Below are 20,029 nucleotides of genomic sequence, written 5' to 3' on the forward strand. Positions count from 1 at the left end.
CCGGCTCCCCCTGCCCGGCTCTATGCCGCCTGTGTCCCCCGCAGCGTCCCCAGCAGCGGGGGGACACAGACGCTGTCCCCGCAGCGGGGGACACAGACACTGTCCCCGCAGCGTTACCAGCAGCGGGGGACACAGACGCTGTCCCCGCAGCGTTACCAGCAGCGGGGGACACAGACGCTGTCCCCGCAGCGTTACCAGCAGCGGGGGACACAGACGCTGTCCCCGCAGCGTCCCCAGCAGCGGGGGACACACACGCTGTCCCCGCAGGGTCCCCAGACCCCCTGCTCCCACCTCTGTAGCCCCCCCCCCCCCCTCCCCTGCTCCCCGGGTTTTTTACATGTGATAAATCGAGACGATTTATCACATGTAAAAAATGGCACATCAAGTGCCAATCTAATCAAGCTCCCCCGGGGAGCAGCCGGGGAAGCTCAGGGAGAAGTCGGGGGCGACTTGTCCTAAGGACAAGTCGCCCTAGTGTATGGGGGCCTTTACTTGTGCAGAGAGAATTAGATTTGGGTGGGGTTTTACTTCAAAGTGAGATCTATATTGCAGTGTAAAAATAAAGCAGCCAGTATTTACCCTGTACAGAAACAAAATAACTCACCCAAATCTAATTCTCTATGCACATTTTACATCTGCCCCCCTGCAATGCACATGGTTTTGTCCATCTAAGAAAGATTTTGTCAGAAAGAGTGAACTAGAATAAGGCCCATAATTACTGACAAAACACACTGGATGAGATTTAATAGGATGAGAGATTCAGAAAGTGAGAGATTTGGTAAGAAATCTCCAGGCTTTTTTTAAAGCGGCAATCATTTGCACTTCAAAATCAAACTGGTTAAGCAGTGTAAATGATTGCAGATTTAAAACAACTGGAGATTTCGTACCAAATCTCTCATCCTATTAACTCTCACCCCCTATTTCAGGGGTGGGTAGGGTTACCAACTCATCCCTTTAATTCGGGACACATATTAATTACACAGGTTCTGTGGCTGGCTTTAACCTGCTTTTAAACTGCCACACCTCAAGACTCCATTTCACCTGGTTTTAAACCTCCACAGAACCTGTATAATTAATATGTGTCCTGGATTAAAGGGATGAGTTGGTAACCCTAGGGGTGGGGAACCTTTTTTGTGCCAAGGGCCGTTTGTAAGGGGAAAAAATCCTTCGGGGGCCATCCTGCTGCAGCCATCCCAAGGCTGCCGCTGAATAGGACTGACAGTCTCCAGCTGCTGTTGATTAAGAGGAATCTCGCGAGAACTACTGACCTCCATATAGAATTCCCCTATACTTGACTCACGGCAAAGCCGCCAGGTAGGTGGGAGGGACACTCAGACTGGCTATGGGGGCCACATATGGCCCCCGGGCCTTAGATTCCCCACCCCTGCCCTATGTGGATTATATGGGGCACAGCAATATGAGTCATGACACTTTTGTTGGAGCTTTGTTTCGAGATTTCGGGGCCCATTTACTATAGATTTACATATACAATGCGATCTGTGTGGGTTTAACCGCCCAGGTCATATTGCAATATGAGATTCTATTGGCGGGATGTATATTGCTGCAGATGCAGGGACAGGGTCACTGATAGGAGCCTATCCCTTCAAAATGCTCAGCCAGGGGTCTGCGCATATGTGGTCAGCAATGACCTGAGCTGACCACACTGCAACGCCTTTTTTAATTTGCATCCCAGCTGCAGTTTCATTGACAGGATAGCACCATTTGTGGGTGGTAATTGACCTGTTTTTGGGGAGTGCCAGGAAAAACGCAGGTGTCCCCAAGCTTTTGCAGGAGGACGTGTGACATCATCTCTGGCCTTGATCAGCCTAATTCTATCGCACTGGCAAAGTTTAAATCAAATATACCACAGTATGTACCATTTATGATGATTTTTTTATGTTCTAGATCAGCGGTTCTCAAACTGTGGATCCTGACCCCAAAGTGGCTCCCAACCTTCTCAGCATGGGGGTCACGACTTCATGTTGCTCACCGTCAGTTTGATGACTTTTCCAATCTCAGTCAGTGATTCAAGGAGTCTGAACAATCTGTTGAAGTGTCTGTTAATTTAGAATCCTCACATCATTTTGTGCCTCTACAATGGTGCCATGCATGTGATGACCTTCTGCAGTAACTTGCTGGGGTTCCAGAGCAAAATAGTTTGAGGACCCCTGTTCTAGATCTTTGTAATTATGCTGTGAAAACTTTGTTTAAATTTATGAAAATTACTTGAAGCTGCATTACCACTAAGAGGAGAAATAAATTAGCCATGGGCTTTAAGTGCAGCTTCAGCTCCTAGGTATAATGCCGGGCCTATACTATTAGCAGGATACAGTAAGTCTGTGACTAGCCCCAAAACAGCACTTCACATGGATACCGTCATACACCACTTATATTCAGGCATCCCAATCGACAGTCCTGGAACTCAGATCGGACCCAGCCAGTACTAACATATGCGATTGGCATCACAAAGGGGGCGTGCAGGGGGCGTGTAAACCCGAAGGCTTCTATGGGGTTGTGCCAGCTAGAGCTGGGGTAACCCCCTTCGGCGAAGCCCTGGCAGTGGGGCTCTAATGCATTTGAAAATGCAGTAAAAAAACCCAATAACTGGGTTTTTACATTTCCAGTTTAGTACATCCCACCCTTAGTGCCAAACTATAGCAATGCCCACAGCCTAGTGCTGAACTATAATAATAATAACAAACTATAATAATTTGTTTTTTACAGAAGATTTACGTAATACAGCATTAGACAAGCCACGGTACTTGTGTATTATCACGGCGCCCACGATATTCATATGGCATATATATATGGCATTGTATTCTATTTAAAATTGTATACCATTGTATATGGCATACAATGGCATACAATGCAATGAGATGTGATTTTAAATTGTATATACAATCTTTAATTGTATAAGCACCTTAATAGGTGCTTACAATGTTAAATGCACCCCCACGCCACTGCCACTATCAATGCCAACCCGAAGCATGGCGAGCGCAATGACCCCGCGAGGGGGCGGTGGTACGCGTCCTCCGACCTTTTCATACCCCAACTATCCACGTCAGCGTGGAGATAATTTGATATAGTGTGGCGAGCGCAGCGAGCCACCGAGCCCGAAGCGTGGCGAGCGCAGCGAGCCCCACGAGGGGCAGCGCATTACTTCACATGTATTCCGCGTCCGCTCGCCACGCTTCGGGCTCGCTGCACTCGCCACACTATATAAAGTCAACTCCACGCGGACGTGGATAGTGGGGGTATGAAAAGGTCGGAGGACGCGTACCGCCGCCCCACACGGGCTCGCTGTGCTCGCTACGCTTCGGCATACTTGCCTACCCTCCCGCATTCAGCGGGAGACTCCCGCTTTTTTGCAGGAGCCTCCTGCTGCCCCGCAAACCTGCCCCCACCTCCCGTTTTTTGTGGGGACTCCCGCAAAATCCTTACTGCGCATGCGCGCACGGACTCCCGGGGGGCGCCGGGTGCTGTCTGCACGCTGCTACATGACAGCCGGCCGACGTGCTGTGGGAAGTCTGTGTAGCAGAAGGAGCAGGAAAGCCGTCAGTCAGGGCTTCCCTGCTGCTGGCCCCGCCCACCCATTTACAGAGTGAGTGAGCTCCGTGCAATGCTCTTCGGCTCTTCCTGCTCCTATCACCGGCTGCCATGTGCTTCATCTACCACAGTGTCAGTTCCCTGCTGCACCTCCCAGGAAGGGACAACACAGCCAGGTGAGTGCTGTCCTGTGTACTGGGGGAGTGAGGGGATGTGTGTAATGTGGCACTGTGGGGCTATGTGTACTAGTCTGGGGGAGGGGGGCTGTAATTACTGGGGGTAGTGTAATGTAATATGGGGGGGCTGTGTATAATGTAATATGGGGCTGTGTATAATGTAATATGGGGGACTGTGGGGGGACTGTGTATAATGTGTATAATGTAACATGGGGGTACTGTGTATAATGTAATATGGGGGGACTGTGTAATGTAATATGGGGGGCTGTGTATAATGTAATATGGGGGCTGTGTATAGTGTAATATGGGGGACTGTGTATAATGTAACATGGGGGTACTGTGTATAATGTAATATGGGGGGACTGTGTAATGTAATATGGGGGGCTGTGTGTAATGTAATATGGGGGGCTGTGGGGGGACTGTGTATAATGTAACATGGGGGTACTGTGTATAATGTAATATGGGGGGACTGTGTAATGTAATATGGGGGGCTGTGTATAATGTAATATGGGGGGCTGTGTATACTGTAATATGGGGGGCTGTGTATAATGTAATATGGTCGCTGTGTATAATGCATACTTGCCTTCCCTCCCTCATTTATCGGGAGTCTCCCTTTTTTTCAATCCTCCTCCCGCTCCCTTGCAAATCCCTCGGTTCCTCCCGGATTTTTGTCCCCTCTCCCAAAATGTTTTACTGCGCATGTGCGAACAGCATGTTCCGTGGGCCACCGCTGGGCTGTGTGGGTAGCCATGGCGCGTCACTGGGTAGCAGTAGCAGCAGTGGGAGCCGGAAGCACCAGGAGCAGGAGGGCAGCGGAGAGGAGGAACTTAGGTGCGGCAGCAGCATTGAACAGTGGCAGTGAGCTGGGCAGCGGGAGCCGGGAGGCCGGGAGCAGCAGTAAGTATAACATTGTATGATTCTTTAACCTCTCTCCCACCCACTAAGCCTGATCCTTATTGATCCTCTCTCCCACCACCCCCGGGCCCCGACTGGCACCCAATACATGCGCCACTCCTCCTGTCATGCTCAGTAATTTACAAGCTGAATGCCTGCCTCACTGAGATGTATGCTTTCATTTTGCTACCATCTAAAATTTCCCTCAAACTGCTTTTCAAAAGTAGGCAAGTATGTTCGGGTTGGCGTTGATAGCACGGGTGGCGTGGGGGTGCTTTTAACATTGTAAGCACCTATTACGGTGCTTATACAATTGTTTATCTTATAGGGGGCACATTTAACATTGAAAACACCCATTAGGGTGCTTATACAATTCGATGGTATACAATTTGAAATTGTATAACATCTGCTACCATCGCATCGCATCGCATACCAATACACAAGTACCCAAGCCACATAGACATTGACAAGCAGTAGAAAATCCTGCCAATAGGCTGTTTTATTGCCAGAAAAACAATCATACATAAGTGGATGCTCCCTTTGCGTCCTATTGACTGAAAGCTTTATAAACTATTATAAATATGAATATTAATAATAAGGATGATGTAGTGGGGCAGGTGCAGATACACTTCTCTGTTATGTGGAACACTCCGGCACTGGCACGCAGATAATGGCGCCTGGCGCTGACATGCCGGCACATGATGAGGCGCGTGCAGGTGGGCAGAGCACACAGGTGGGCAGTGCGGGCACAGCCGGACACGCTGTGCGGACACGGAAGAAGACACCGGCCGCCCGTGCTGCCGGGTCACATGACACAGTGCGGGTCACATGACGCCAGGTTTAGCCCCGGGATGATCGCACGCAGTAGCGCCGCCGAAGAGGAGAGGCTGCAGCAGCTCCTATCTCCCACCTTCCTCTCCCCGCAGCCCGGTCCATGCAGCGCTCTGCCCGCAGGCAGGGGGGAGGCCAATCTGACGGAGGAGGAGGGGGGAGCCCAGTGCCCGCCGCCGCTGCTGCTGCCTCTCCCAGCTGCCCGCCGCCCGCTGTAATATGCTCACTCGGGTAAAATCTGCTGTGGCTAATTTCATGGGTGGAATTATGGCTGGCAGCTCCGGCTCTGACCATGCCAGCGCCTCCGACTTGCCTATGAGGTTTCCCTATGTCAGACCCGAGTTCCTGGGACTGTCGCAGGACGAGATTGAGTGCTCCGCCGACCACATCGCCAGACCCATCCTCATCCTGAAGGAGAGCAAGCGGCTGCCCTGGAGCACGGGATATGCGGAGTGAGTAGCGGCCTCTGCCCCGTACACGTAGCGCCTGCCCAGGCTGCAGCCCCGCTCCCCTGCCCAAGGTCACAGCTGGCGTGCCGCTGCCCGGTGTATTGATGGCGATGGTAGAATGGCATGTGCCCGAGTGGCCAGGGGGTGCTGTTGGTGCATGTGCTGCAGGCCTGGGGCTCTGGGTCTCCTGTCAGATGAATGAATGAGAATGGTGTGTCATTACTGTTACACTGTCATCACTGTGTACGCTGATTGTGTCCATTTCCCGGGGAGATTTTTAAGTATATCTAGCCTTACAGGATAATGGGGCAGATGTATAGAGCGTATAAAGTAAAAGGTGATGACGCAGCAGCCAATCAGCCCCCAACTGTTATTTTTTAAAGCAGCTGGTGAGCCATCGCCTTCCACTTGATCGGGTTTAATACATCTGACCCAATGTCACATAAGTATAGGTGACAGCCCTGGCATTGTTGGGATAAATGATGCCAGTCATCTTAAAGTGAGTGCAGTATTTGAGATGATGGTGCCAAGGGGGGTGTTAGAAGCGGACAGTAGGTAGTGCTGAAACTTTATCGATGTAAACTATTGGCCTAGGAGCTTGTTATTGTGAGAAAAGTGAGACATCATCCAGGTGGCACTGTGCCCACCTACTAAATTGCTGCTGTTTAACTTCTTTGTGAACTGTAAACAAAACTGCGGGTGGCAGCAATATTTGGGTAACTGTATGTTGGTAATTTGGGGAAGGCCATCTCGTTACAGCTGCTAAGTATACTGGCGAAGAAAAAAATAATCTACTATGTGGTGTTCTATTTGTTATACCCCTTTAAAACTGCATCTCGGACCTGGGTTATTGCCTGGTTGGTGACATGTTGTCCCAGGTGTGGTGTGAAAGCACCAAGGGACCAATATAATAAGTATTGCATATACAATGTTATCTGTGGGAAATATTACTGCCCTGGATAGCATTCTAATATGTGATCCTATTGGCAGTATGTATCTCCCTCCTAAAGGAGCCCATGCTCAGCCAGGTTAGCGCTGGACCCGCTGACGCACTGACCCGCCAGCAGTGCAGGCTGTACCACAGGCTACAATGGGTTACCGTAAACACAGCATGGTGGTAGCCATGGCACCGATGTGATGCTGCCCGATAAATGATACAGTGGGCAGTATTGCATATCCCCGGTAGTAACCTATGGGTCTGTGGGCAGGACAGGAGTGATCGCAGCAGGGATCAGAGATTCCTGCTACAGTCACTCCCTACATCTTACATTTGGGGGATATTTAATATTTGCGGCTAACCCTGAGAACTGGTGTTTTCAGGGAATTAGCCACAAATATTAGATGATAAATGGGCCCCCAAAGCTTAGAACCCGGGTTCGGCCAACCACGCAATTCGACCAGGGTTATAAGAAGGGTTAAACCCAGGTCGCTCTCTGTATAATGGGCAACCCGCATTTAACCCATAGATTGCCAACGTTTCTGTAAGATATGTGCAAAATATCCGCTAAAAATGATAGCCTCTCTCAAAGAAATGGTTTTCTTTTTTTGGGGAGCAATATCGAATGAAACTTCAATTAACTTCAGATCATTTGCCGGCAATAGCTAAAGTGATTCATGTTTCTCGACTACGGCCCTGGCAATTTTAGTGGTTATTTTGCACATCTGTTTAGAGCTTTATGGAAAGAGGTTTTCCAGATGATATTCCCGTGACTGTAGCTTAGGCACTGCTTTTTGTGCTCTTCAGCGACCCTCTGTTGTATGACCATAATGAGTGCTTGGGCTCATTGGTAGAACCTAGTACCTTCATAGAAAACCATTTCTTTGAGAGAGGCTATCATTTTTAGCGGATATTTTGCACGTATCTTACAGAAACATTGGCAATCAAAGGGTTAAATGCGGGTTGCCCATTATACAGAGAGCGACCTGGGTTTAACCCTTCTTATAACCCTGGTCGAATTGCCAGGTTGGCCGAACCCGGGTTCTAAGCTTTGGGATATGCAATACTGCCTGCTGTATCAATATCGGGCAGCATCGCATCGGTGCCATGGCTACCACCATGCTCTTTTGTTAAGTTAGGTAGTCAAATCAGAGAATAAAATGTGACGACAGATGAGCATCGTACTGCCAATCTAAACAGCATACTTCTATTCCTAAAACCTTCTATCCCTATTTTTTTTTAATGTTTGTTTTTGGAATTACTGTAGACTTTTGTTTATTCCTATCCTATTTCAGTTTTCCTACTATATTATCCTCCACCAGCTCTGCTGGAATAATGTACTCTTAAGATTTGACTTAAGCAGGGATGATTGTGTCCCTAGACACAACAGTCATGGCCGCACGTCCCCCTTCCCTAATTTTACTATGTTCATTGATTGGTCATAAGCCCTCATTGGTGATCAGCATTTTAATAGACTAATAAAAAAAAAAAAACTCAGATTTCTCTTTCGTCCAGTCCGGTGATACAGCTAACCTTGGGATGTAAGAGGGTCCGCAGGAGCTTCTGAGAAGAAGCACTGCACACCGAGAGCGCAGCAGAGGCTGACAGAAGCGCGTCCTGTCAGTGCTCTGTGTGCATGGGTGGGCTGTCTGCACCAACTGCACAGCGCTAATTGCCTGGGCCCTGGGAGCGTCTGGAACAGGCTCCTTGTTTAGAAAGGGATCGTGGGGGAAGGACCTCACGTGATGGCGGGGGCCATCTTGGAAGGGTTTGCAGACTGAAATCCCACTAGGGAAGTGAAGTCTGCTACAGGTGTCCAGCGTAGCTGGACGACTCCAAGTGATCCCGACCTGAGGGGGAGGCACAAGGAGGTGAGGAGAAACTACTGTGGGAGCGGCTAAAGGGGGAAAAGCGCCGATACTGGCTTCCTACTCAGCTGAAGCAGGGACTCGGTCCCTTCCTACTTTGTGTGCGGGTGCCATTTTCTCTACATAGCTGCAGAGCTGAAGCCTGGCTGAGCTTTCTGAAGTACACAGTGCAGTTATCCTAGAAGTGCTATCCCCGCTGCCCAAGGGTCTGAGCAACCTAGTGTTCACTATAGGTTTGGCTTTGGGCAGGGCGCCTGGGGGCGGCCCGAGCCCGCAGATGTCACTAGAGGGGCGTGCCCGGGCCGTTGCCGTCATGAAAGGGGGTGTGTCTGGCTGGTGCCGGCATGAAAGGGGGCGGGCCGGCTGATGTCATCATGAAAGGGGCGGGGCCGGCTGGCGCCGTCATGAAAGGGGGTGGGCCGGTCGCCGCCATCATGAAAGGGGGATCCATTGCTCCCTCGCAAGGGGGACCGCTTATTGCTGCAGGTCATACAGGACAGTGCGCAGGATATACATAAAATGAATGCACTTATGGAAAATTTTTCAAAAACCCCTGAGAGCCCTTCATCCTTGCGGCCTGAAGCTACACCTCCTCTGTTACCTGTAGATTCAGATGATGATGGTGTTTGTACAGATGATTTATCTGGGGATCTGAAGGAAGAGGCTGATGCTTCTGTCCCAGGGATTGAGTATTTAATCCTGGCTGTAAAACATGCTTTGGATTTGTCAGAGAAGGACAAAGTACAGGCTCATTGTATTTTTAAGAGCATGCGCAGAGAATCTGACTTTTCCTTTGGATGCCGGTATGGTCTCCTTGTTGGGGGAAGCTTGGAAAGTCCCTGATAAAAAGGTGTCTTTGTCCAAGAGATATGCAAATATGTATCCCATGCCTGAGGAGCATGTGAAGTTGGTAGATGCCCCCGTGGCTAGATTGTCAAAGGCTACGGCATTGCCACAGGGGGAAAGAGTACTTTTCTTACTACCTCTGTGAAACCTTCAGGCTCTGTTTGGGGTGTTTAAGCCTGCTTTTCGCTCCTCCTTTTGAGGGGGAGCATCCGGTAAAGGACAGGTTGGAAGAGGTAGAGGGAAAGCCGCCAAATCCAGATTTGGGGCCTTCAGTAAGAAGCAAGTGTCTAAAGGAGAGGATAAATCCTCTGCATGACTGGGTACAGGCTCCCTGTTCTGGTCTCCGAGTGGGGGGTCGCATCCTGCAGTTTCGGGACAGGTGGAACATTCCGGCCTCAGTCCCTTGCATATTTTCTATTGTCACAAGGTTATCAGATAAATCTCAGGGGGAATCCACCACAGAGATTTCTTCCAACCCCTTTACCGAGGGAAGCCACTTCACGCAAGGTCCTTTTGGGGGCGGCCTTGTCTCTCAGGGAAAAAGAGCTTGTGGTTCCAGTTCCTCAGGAGGAACACAAGAAAGTTTTTTTATTCAATCGTTTTCTTGGTTCCCAAACCAGACGGGTCAGTCAGACCCATACTAAACTTAAATTCTTTAAATCAACACCTTTTGGGTGGATCACTTCCGCATGGAGTCCCAGCGCTCAGTACTTAGCAGCATAGAGCCAGGGGAATTTTTAGCATCCATAGACATTCAGGATGCATATCTGCACATCTACCATTTGCAAGGAACATCGGTCCTTACTTCGCTTTGCGATAGGGGAAACTCATTTACAGTTCCAGGCCCTACTCTTTGGTCTGGCCACAGCACCAAGGGTATTCACAAAGGTGATGGCGGTTATGGCTACGTCACTGAGGCTAAGGGGGATAGAGCCCCTACCTGGACGATCTGTTATTCAAAGAAGAATCAGAGGAGAAATTACTGGATCATTTATCAGTGGCAACTCTGTTCTTGCAGGACATGGGTTGGGTGCTCAATCTACCCAAATCCCATTTAATTCCCTCTCAGAGGTTGCAGTTTCTGGGAGTAATCCTGGACACCCATTTACACCGGGTATTCCTTCCAGAGTCCAAAGCAAGGGACATCAGGCAGTTAGTACTACTTTTACTACAGGCTTCAAGGCCTACTGTCTGGCAAGGGGTGAAGCTCCTCGGCAAGATGGTGGCTACTTTCGAGACGCTTCAGTCTGCCAGGTTTCATTCCAGAAAGTTTCAATGGAACATCCTTTCCTGTTGGTCAGGGAATGTGAAAACCATGAAACAGGAAAGATTACTTTTCTCTCAGGAGACAAAGGAGTCCTTACTCTGGTGGACGGACATAGAGACCTTGTAGCTGGGGCGATCACTATGCTCTTCGGACTGGGTGGTTATAACGACCGATGACAGTCTCAGGGGTTAGGGGGCGGTTGCCCTTCACCATCGGTTGCAGGGTCTGTGGTCCAAACAGGAATCCAGACTTCCAATTAATATCTTAGAACTTCGAGCAGTCTGGAAGACTCCAACAGGCCGAGGATTGTCTGAAGGGTTTTCCGATCAGAGTACAGTCGGACAACGCCATGGCTGTGGCTTACCTGAATCATCAGGGCGGGACTCGCAGCATGTTGGCGGTGCAAGAAGTCTCGCGGAAATCAACGTTCCGGTTCTGTCTGCTGTCTTTATTCCGGGGATCCGGAATGTGGAGGCGGATTTCCTCAGCAAAGAGGATCTGCTGGAGGAGGAATGGTCATTAGATCCAGAGATATTTCAGGAGATTGTGAGTCGCTGGGGGCTCCCAGGTGTGGATCTAATGGCATCCATGAACAGGACCAGGGACCCAACTGCCTTGGCGGTGGATGCCATGACGGTTCCATGGCATTTTCACCTGGTCTACATTTTTCCTCCGTTCCCAATGATACCGAGGGTTTTGAGAAGAGTGAAGTCTCAGCAAGCGCTGGCCATTCTGATTGCTCCGGACTGGTTCAAGAGTTTGTGGTATTCTGACATTCTGAAGTTGTCAGTGGATCTTGGCCCCTTCCTCTTCGTCAGGACCGAGCAAACAGCGACACCCCAGGCAGGGAAGAGTAACTGCATGGGTTTTCAAAGCTGGCGGGTGCTTGAATAAACACTAATTTTGACATACAATTTTTTAATCAATGTTTAAACATGTTATGATTTCCAAAAGGACTTTTTATTATTATTCTTAGGGAGGAATGCAATCACGGATCATTACGGTCTGTCCGTTCCTCATGATCCTGGCCCCTTTGCGTTTGGCTCGACAGTAAATCGGGGGGCGGGATTGAATGTCCCATCTGCCGATCGTCAAATTCCGTCCATGAGCTTGACAATCCACGGCTGTTCTCGGCAGAATAAGCCTACAGCTTTTAAAGTCTGTTTGTTCTGCCGAGATTTCATTCGGAGAAACGGAGGTTGAGAGATGATATGATTAGTATGTTCAAATACAGGATTGGGAATTATATGGAACTGGGAGATGATTTGTTCACTAACAGGCCTAAACTTAGGACACACGGGCATGTACTGAGGCTCGAGGCAAAGAGATTCTGTGCTGAATTAAGAAGAGGATTCTTTACCATTAGAGCAGTAAAATTCTGGAACTCATTGCCGGTGGGGGTGGTTACAGCAACTACTGTTAAAACTGGATACATTTTTGGCCACTAAGGGCCTTTTATAGATATGATTTACTCAAGTCAGCAGATACAAGTCAAATTGGTTGAACTCTATAGACCAGAGTCTTTTTTTCAGCCTTAATTACTATGAGACGCCTCTTTGATGCTGTAGGGAAATACAGCATTGAATAGGCGCCCGCCGATATTTCCCCCCTCAGAAATGGCGGCGAGAATTAAATATCCCCCTTAGAGTTCTAGGATTGGAGCGGTGATAACACCATTGTTTGTGATATCTGTGTAGGTTCCTACTAGGGAAGCCGGTGTTATTAGCAACCATTATACAGTACAATAGTGCAATTCTGGAGATTTTGTCGATTATATACATACACTAAGTAGGACAGCGTAGAGGGGTAATATGTGCATGTCCTAACTTGACGTTATTAATACATTTCTGACTGACAAGCATCCAAATGTGCCACCCCTAGGCGTGTCCCTAATGTGAAATTCAGTGCGGTTTGAATGCTTTCCTCTTTTACATTTTATATATTTAAATTCTCCTCTACCCCCACCCACTCCCTCCATCCATAATGTGCTCTACTGTATGTAATTCATGTTGAGGTCTTCATGTAAGTTTATTTTTGTGATGTAATGTCCTTCAAGCCACATTCCCCTTAATATCAGGGATTAATGATTGGACCCAAATCTACCACGACTACCCTACATCACTCATGCCAAAATGCATTCCCCATTTGCTCCAAAATGCCACCATGTTTCCTGGAGACCTCCCACATGCTCCAAATGAACTCAAAACACCACAAGTTCTCTGATGCTACATGCACTCCAAAACTCCTTCACATGCTGTAATACTTTATTTTTGAATTGTAGCACACTTTTGAAACCATCCCTCTAACTAGTTATGTAAATGCTTTTAGTCACTCCCCTTAATCCCAGAGTTTCTACAATGCTACTGTATATATTTTTGTCATATGCAACATGACACGTTTCTATTTTAATACCAGTAATAATTGTCACCATTAAAGATATTGTAGTCCAAGTAAAGATCTACCACTACTAGTTCTATTTGTTACAGCTCTGATGTCAATCTTTCAGCCAAGTACTATCCACTGTACTTATTTCCTAGCACGGCGCCCATCGCATAAGATTGTATGCCTTAATTAAGGCATACAATCTATACAATTGAAAAGATTTTTAATTGTATGTACAATATCGTATCTTATGGATCTTATGCATCCATAAGATGCATAAGATCCATAAGAAGCCATAAGATAAAAGATCCATCAACACCAACCCGAAGCGTGGCGAGCGCAGCAGTACGCGTCCTCCGACCTTTTCATATCCCCACTATCCACGTCGGCGTGGAGTTGATTTTATTTAGTGTGGCGAGCGCAGCGAGCGGACGTGTAATACCTGTGAAGTAATGCGCGTGCGCTCGCCACACTATATGAAATCAACTCCACGCCGACGTGGATAGTGGGGGTATGAAAAGGTCGGAGGACGCGTACCGCCGCCCCTCGCGGGCTCGCTACGCTCGCCAGGCTTCGGGTTGGCGTCAATAGTGGGGTGGCGTTAACGGGGGGGGGGGCATTTCACTCATGAGGGGGGTTAGCAATTAAAATTGGGGTTTTGGGGGCTTTTTACATTGGAACCAATGTAAAATTGGGTCTCAGGGACCATTTCACATTGATTCCAATGTAAAAATCTCGTCCATCGCATGCATCTTATGCTGCACAAACACATAAGATGCATGCAATGCTTGCGATATCGGCTCGACACATATAATCTAGATCGTGGGCGCCGTGCTAGGAAATAAGTACCCTATCCACTTTCCTGTCACTTCATTATTTTCTTATTGTCCCTTTAGTATCTTCATATTCTCTGTAGTTTATGAAAGGCTTTTTCGTACTTCGTACCTTATTCAGAAGTGCGGAAATCGCTATTCGACAATTTAAACACTTCTATGTAGTGTTCATTCTAGCACCTGCCGACTTTGAAAACCCATGCAGTCCCTCTTCCCTGCCTGGGGTGTCGCTGTCTGCTGTGGTGTTTCTAGCACAGATCTGGTTTGCATTTTAGTGCTGATATACAGACCGTGCTGTGAAGCACTACAGCAGACAGCGACACCCCAGGCAGGGAAGAGAGAAACAACAAAGTTGGTGGGTGGTAGAATGAACACTATCTATGCATGCACAAGCCCTAAAATTACAATCACAGGAGATCACTGTTTCAGTGCTGTGGGGGTGCAGTGACTGACCTTTTTGTGGGAGTGGTCTGGACAATGCAATCATGCCCTGACCACTCAGAGGAGCGCTGCGGTGGCTGCGTGACGTCGCAGCCGGTGAGGTGTACAGAACTTGCACTTTAGGGAACTTCCTGCAATATTTTGCAGGGAGGGACCTGGTTAGTGGGGCGACCTTGTCCTGTGCTGGGTGGTTCCTCGCAGCCTAGTGCCGGCAGCTGTAATTATGTAAAGTTTTGCAAAATTCCAACTGACTCTGATTCAGGCCCTTCATTTGTTTCTGTATTTTATTATGTTCATTCTCTCTATTCATTACCTTTGTCCAGGGGCGTAACTACCATAGGTGCAAGGGGTGCAGGTGCTATGGGGCCCAGAGCTGAAGGGGGCCCATCATTACTTATCAGTTGCTACAAACTTTTGCTATGGGGCCTATGAATATCTAGTTACCCCCCTGCCTTTGTCACCAATCTCATGCATTCCAATATATTTATCAGCCTTCAATCTAGATAAGGAGCATCTACGGCTTCCCCTTAATCTATTACCTCAGTCATACGACAAACATTGAGATTTGTTTGATGTGATTTCCCTGCAGTAAATCTTTGTTACTTAGGATCTTGTGAGTTTCTGGATTACAATAAGTCTCCAAGTCTTTCTTTCAGCACTGTTTATAGTAATCTCCTCATTACGGATGTCAGGCTCACTTGTTTGTATTTGTCTTCTCTACTTCCCCTTTGTGAAGTGGGATTATGTGTGTTCTTTTATAGTCTGGGACTAGAATTCTCTAATATATTATATATGATGCCACTGACTTGTCTAACGTCTTTGCAAAAGTATTCCTATGACATAAATGAACACCCTACCATCCTTCTTATACTAAATTCGTATTTAGGGCATTATTCAGACCCGATCAAATTTGTAGAGGTCTGTGATCAGAGAGTCACAGCCAGTGGTGGTTTTCACCTATGGGCTGCAGGGCTTCAGCCCCCCCCCCAGGTAAAATCCGCCACTGTAGGGAAGCCAGATGCAGTCTGTGAGACTCCACTGGCTTCACTGTGACTGGCAGGGACTTCCTTTTGGAAGTCCAACCTGCCAGTCACCAGGGCAGTCCCACTGGGAGGTGTTCCCTCCCTCCGGGGCGCCTATCTGCAGGCTGCTGAGCAAATTTCCCGATTACACATGCGCAGTACTTACATCAGTACTGCGTACACGCCGGTCCCGGTGCCTGTCGTTTGTATTACACATGCATCGGGACCATGATTCCCTTCTATGGGCTGCTGCCGAAGCAGCCCATGGAAGCTGGCCACATGCGCAGTATAGATGTTTGTACTGTGCATGCGCCAGTCCTGGCACCTGTCATCATGGCGCTGGGGATTGGGTGGAGAGGCAGCCCCCCTCCCCCAAGAAGGTACGAGCTGCCACTGGTCACAGCCCAGAAACCCCACCCTGAGCAAGTCTGCCAATGGCTTGCAAAATACCTCCATCGAATCTTATCCCAGTCTGTCCAAGTAGGCGTAACCCTGTCCCTTCCACAACTTTGCAACAGAGACAGGCTGATCGAGGCCGGAGGTGATGTCATACTCCATTCCCTGAAAATGCTTGGGCACGCCTTCGTTTTTCTGACGCTCCCAGAAAAAGTACATTTACCGCCCGCCAATGATGGGTTCCTGTCAGTCAAGTTACAAGGGGATTGTGAAAAAGTAATGTGGCTGTTTGGCCTCGCTCATGCATACTAAAATGCGCAGTCATTTGGTAATCAATAGGATTGTCAATTCACACAAACGTGATCAGCTCTGCTAATTATCTGTACTTATTTTTCCTGCCAATTACAGTTTTGGTCAACCCTTAAATTTAAAGTACATCATGTACAGTATTTCCTGGGGGGAAAAAATATCATATCAAATAACAGCTAAAGATAAAGCAAAAACAAATAATAATAATAATAATAAAGAAAAAAGCAAGAGGAGGAAAACCTACAAAGATGTAAAGGTTGCAGTAACAGAGTTATTGGCACCCTTTTGAGTAATTCAGATCAATTAAAAAAACTAACCAATGAATGGTGACTACCTTAATTTTTAAAAGGCCACTTTGTATTCCCTCTTACTTTGTCACGTTGGTTAAGACGAGAGCTGCCTGAGAGCATCAGAAGTGCTATTATCACCAAACACACAACCTCTAAATGCTACAAGGCCATCTCCAGAGACCTTGGCATCCCTGCTTCAACATAGTGCAATGTTATTAAGATGTTTACTTCTCACGGGACTGTGAAGAACCTCACTGGGCATGATGGGATAGAGGAAAATCAATGGGTGAAGTCTGAAGGTTTGTTCGAATTTTGGGGGAAAAAATATCCAAAGACCGAAAACAATTTGGAGTGATGGGTTCAAGGGGGCTGGCATTCGGTGGCATTTACCTGTTCGCTAGGCTGCGAGTATAAGCAGCCTAGCAAACAGGTCTGAATCAGGAACTAGGCTGTAATACATGTCCTGCATCCAGCCTGCTTTGGTGTAAATGACCACTACTCTGGTGTTGACTGAATTTCACTATGGGATGTTATCTGGGATCTGCTTTGCATACCTGACTGCTTTGGTGTAAATGACCACCACTCTGTGTTGGCTGAATCTTTCTGTGGGATGTTATCTGGGATCTGCTTTGCATACCTGACTGCTTTGACAGGATTTCCATCAGATTATTCTAGGTTCAAACTTGTTAATGATGTTTATAACAGGAGAAATCTCAAACTGGAAACGTCTCAATTTCTTTTTATAGCTTCCCTGCTGCTATGTAACACGTATTGGGAGAACTTTATTATCCTGTACAATTCTAGGGAATCTGTCTTTTTTTTTTTTCTCTTTTAAAGGCAAAATAATGTAAAAGACAAAATCAACCTAGTTTTGCATTTTTTAAGTTGTTGCTGTTTAAAATGTGAATTGTTCACTGTATTTTTAGCATTTCCTGATGCCACTGTGAAGCTTCACCTAGTGGAGTATATTGTTTTGTTCTCTCCAGACATAGGGCCTTATTCTAGTTCACTCTTTCTGACAAAATCCTTCTTAGATGGACAATACCATGTGCACTGCAGGTGGGGCAGATGTAACTTGTGCAGAGATAATTAGATTTGGGTGGGGTTTTACTTCAAATAAAGCAGCCAGTATTTACCCTGCACAGAAACAAAATAACTCACCCAAATCTAATTCTCTCTGCACATTTTACATCTGCCCCCCCCCCCCCCTGCAGTGCACATGGTTTTGTCCATCTAAGGATTTCGTCGGAAAGAGTGAACTAGAATAAGGCCCATAGAGCAGGTGCATACTGTGCATTGCCCTTGCCAAGCTAACCTTGTTTTGCTTATACCAGTGGTTCCCAAACTGTGTGCCGTGGCTCCCTGGTGTGCCTCAGGACACTTGCAGGGGTGCCTCGGGTTGGTGGACCAGTACCAAATAAAATTATTCATGATCATTATTTATGGACAAAACCAGTGCTGGTGGCTGCCAATCATAAAATGTGTACACACAGAAGCAAATCCTGCCCTTTACCACATAACTGACCCTAAGAAGCACATATAAACACAATCTACTTAATTTTATATATAGTTTTTTGGGCCTAGGGGTGCCGTGGAAAAATTCTGATACTCTAGGGTGCCGTGATTCAAAAAAGATTGGGAGCCCCTGGCTTATACAGTCAGCTAAATAAGACTAGTGCAACTCCACAGACCTCTCACCCAAAAGTTTTTTGTGATTGTAGCGATTTCTGTCCATCTGGACATGACACTCTTAAGACTCATACACACTACACTACTGCGGCCTATATAGTACACACTGATCAGTATTGGACCGTTCATTGAAGTTGCTGGGATCCACTGAACATGCAAGTCGTTTGACTATATTGCCAAATTGACCTGCATCATCCTTAACTAGGTGCGGAAGCGCACATTGTGAATAATATCGCCCAGAAGCCCCTTTCTGAATGATATTTTTAACAAAATCGCCTAGTGTGTAGGGGCTTTAATATGCAAACTGTGATTTTCCCTGGCCAGCTATTTCTATACCTTGTGGCACAACTGCTGTGTAGACTTATGGCAAGCATGCGAGGTGCCAAAGTAATTGTTATTTTCTAAATGTTTATATAGATACTGTGATTTATCAGCCAAGTTAAATAGTCTATATAACTTGGGAAACGTCCGTTATACAATAATGGACATATCCTTTGTCATGTTGCAGAGATCAATGTGAAATCTGCACATTGTTTGTGTGAGATCAATAATTATTCAATAACCACTTTCATAGTATTTGTTACATGGGACATATCCAAGTGGCTGATAGAAATATGGCCCATGAAGAAGCTGGACAGTGCTGTAAAGCTATTTAATAGTGCTACATAAATCTTCTGCTATAACAGCCTCTGTCCATGCTTCTGCATGTCGTTTGTGTCCGCTTGCAATAAATCAACCATGCTCTAAAACCCACTTTTCTAATAAAATAGAACAAATGTTGGATTAGTCCAGAATTTTTCTGCTTTAATGAAGAAAATAATAATAAACCCCAAAATATTGCAATAGGCATACCCAGTAATGGAAATATTTGTCTACAGTAGGTAAACACAGGGAAAGAAATATATTATACTGCTTTCAGACCGCAAATGCAGGGTCGCACCAGGACTTTTAAACAGTTCAGTCCTGGTGTGACCCTGCATGTGCAGTCTGTTCAGATCGCAGCAGTGAACTGTCAATATTGCCGAATTCGCTGACGTCATGAGGGGGCGTGGCGAAGCTTCAGCTTGTCATCGGGGACAAGGAGGGCACTTATAGCTGGTGCTGCCTCCTCCATAGTGTGAACGGGATACGGGTCCCTCGACTGGTTTAACCCGTTCACACTGCACAGCAACACGGCAACGAACCGGTAAGTACTCTGCTTTTTACCCGGTTCGGATTGCAGTGTTGCTACCGGTGATCTGTAACTGGTAACCCCTTTCACATTGCACTAATTACTGGGTCGAACCGGCAAGAAACCGGCTTGTACCCAGTAATTAGCTGCGATGTGAAAGGGGTATAAGGGAATTGTATGCAGTAACATGGCCGGCTGAAAGCATACAGCACACATCCAGTGTTGTTTTCTCAGATAATGTCATTGCTGTGGCTAAACCTCTAACAAGCTTGGGAAATGACTGAACTTTTTTTCTGTTTTATAATAGTACTTGAAGACCATTAACCTATTTGCTTTGTTGAAGTGTGCGACAGGCTGTGTATATCTTACATTTATTTAGTCAGGTTTCCTACTTTTTTTTTTTTTTGCTACAATCATAAAACTGGGACTTGAAATAAATGAAGGCCTAGGTCATCATAGCAAACTACACTTCATTCTACTAATAGTTATTTTGGTACTTATGTAATATCTGGGCTCCCGTTTTTCTTATGAGACCGCGTCCCGTCGCGAGGCTCGCTGCGCTCGCCACGCTTCGGGCACGGTGGCTCGCTGCACTCGCCACACTATATAAAATCAACTCCATGCGTAGTTGGATAGTAGGGGTATGAAAAAATGGGGTGCATTTAACATGGGAGCCCAGATA

The 20,029-nt window shown here is 47.1% G+C and overlaps 1 protein-coding gene across 1 annotated transcript in view; it reads left to right on the forward strand.

Moving 5' to 3' along the window:
- The first annotated feature begins 5,356 nt into the window (after positions 1-5,356).
- PPM1H (protein phosphatase, Mg2+/Mn2+ dependent 1H) overlaps positions 5,357-20,029 on the forward strand; it is a 143,879-nt gene continuing 129,206 nt past the window's right edge. Inside the window, exon 1 of the mRNA XM_083182308.1 lies at positions 5,357-5,899. Coding sequence (XP_083038434.1) covers positions 5,667-5,899 — 233 coding nt within the window. The 5' untranslated portion in view covers positions 5,357-5,666. The remainder of the gene's footprint in view (positions 5,900-20,029) is intronic.

This window comes from Crinia signifera, chromosome 4 (genome assembly GCF_055691185.1).
Source record: "Crinia signifera chromosome 4, ASM5569118v1, whole genome shotgun sequence".
In the NCBI taxonomy this organism is placed as follows: Eukaryota; Metazoa; Chordata; class Amphibia; order Anura; family Myobatrachidae; genus Crinia; species Crinia signifera.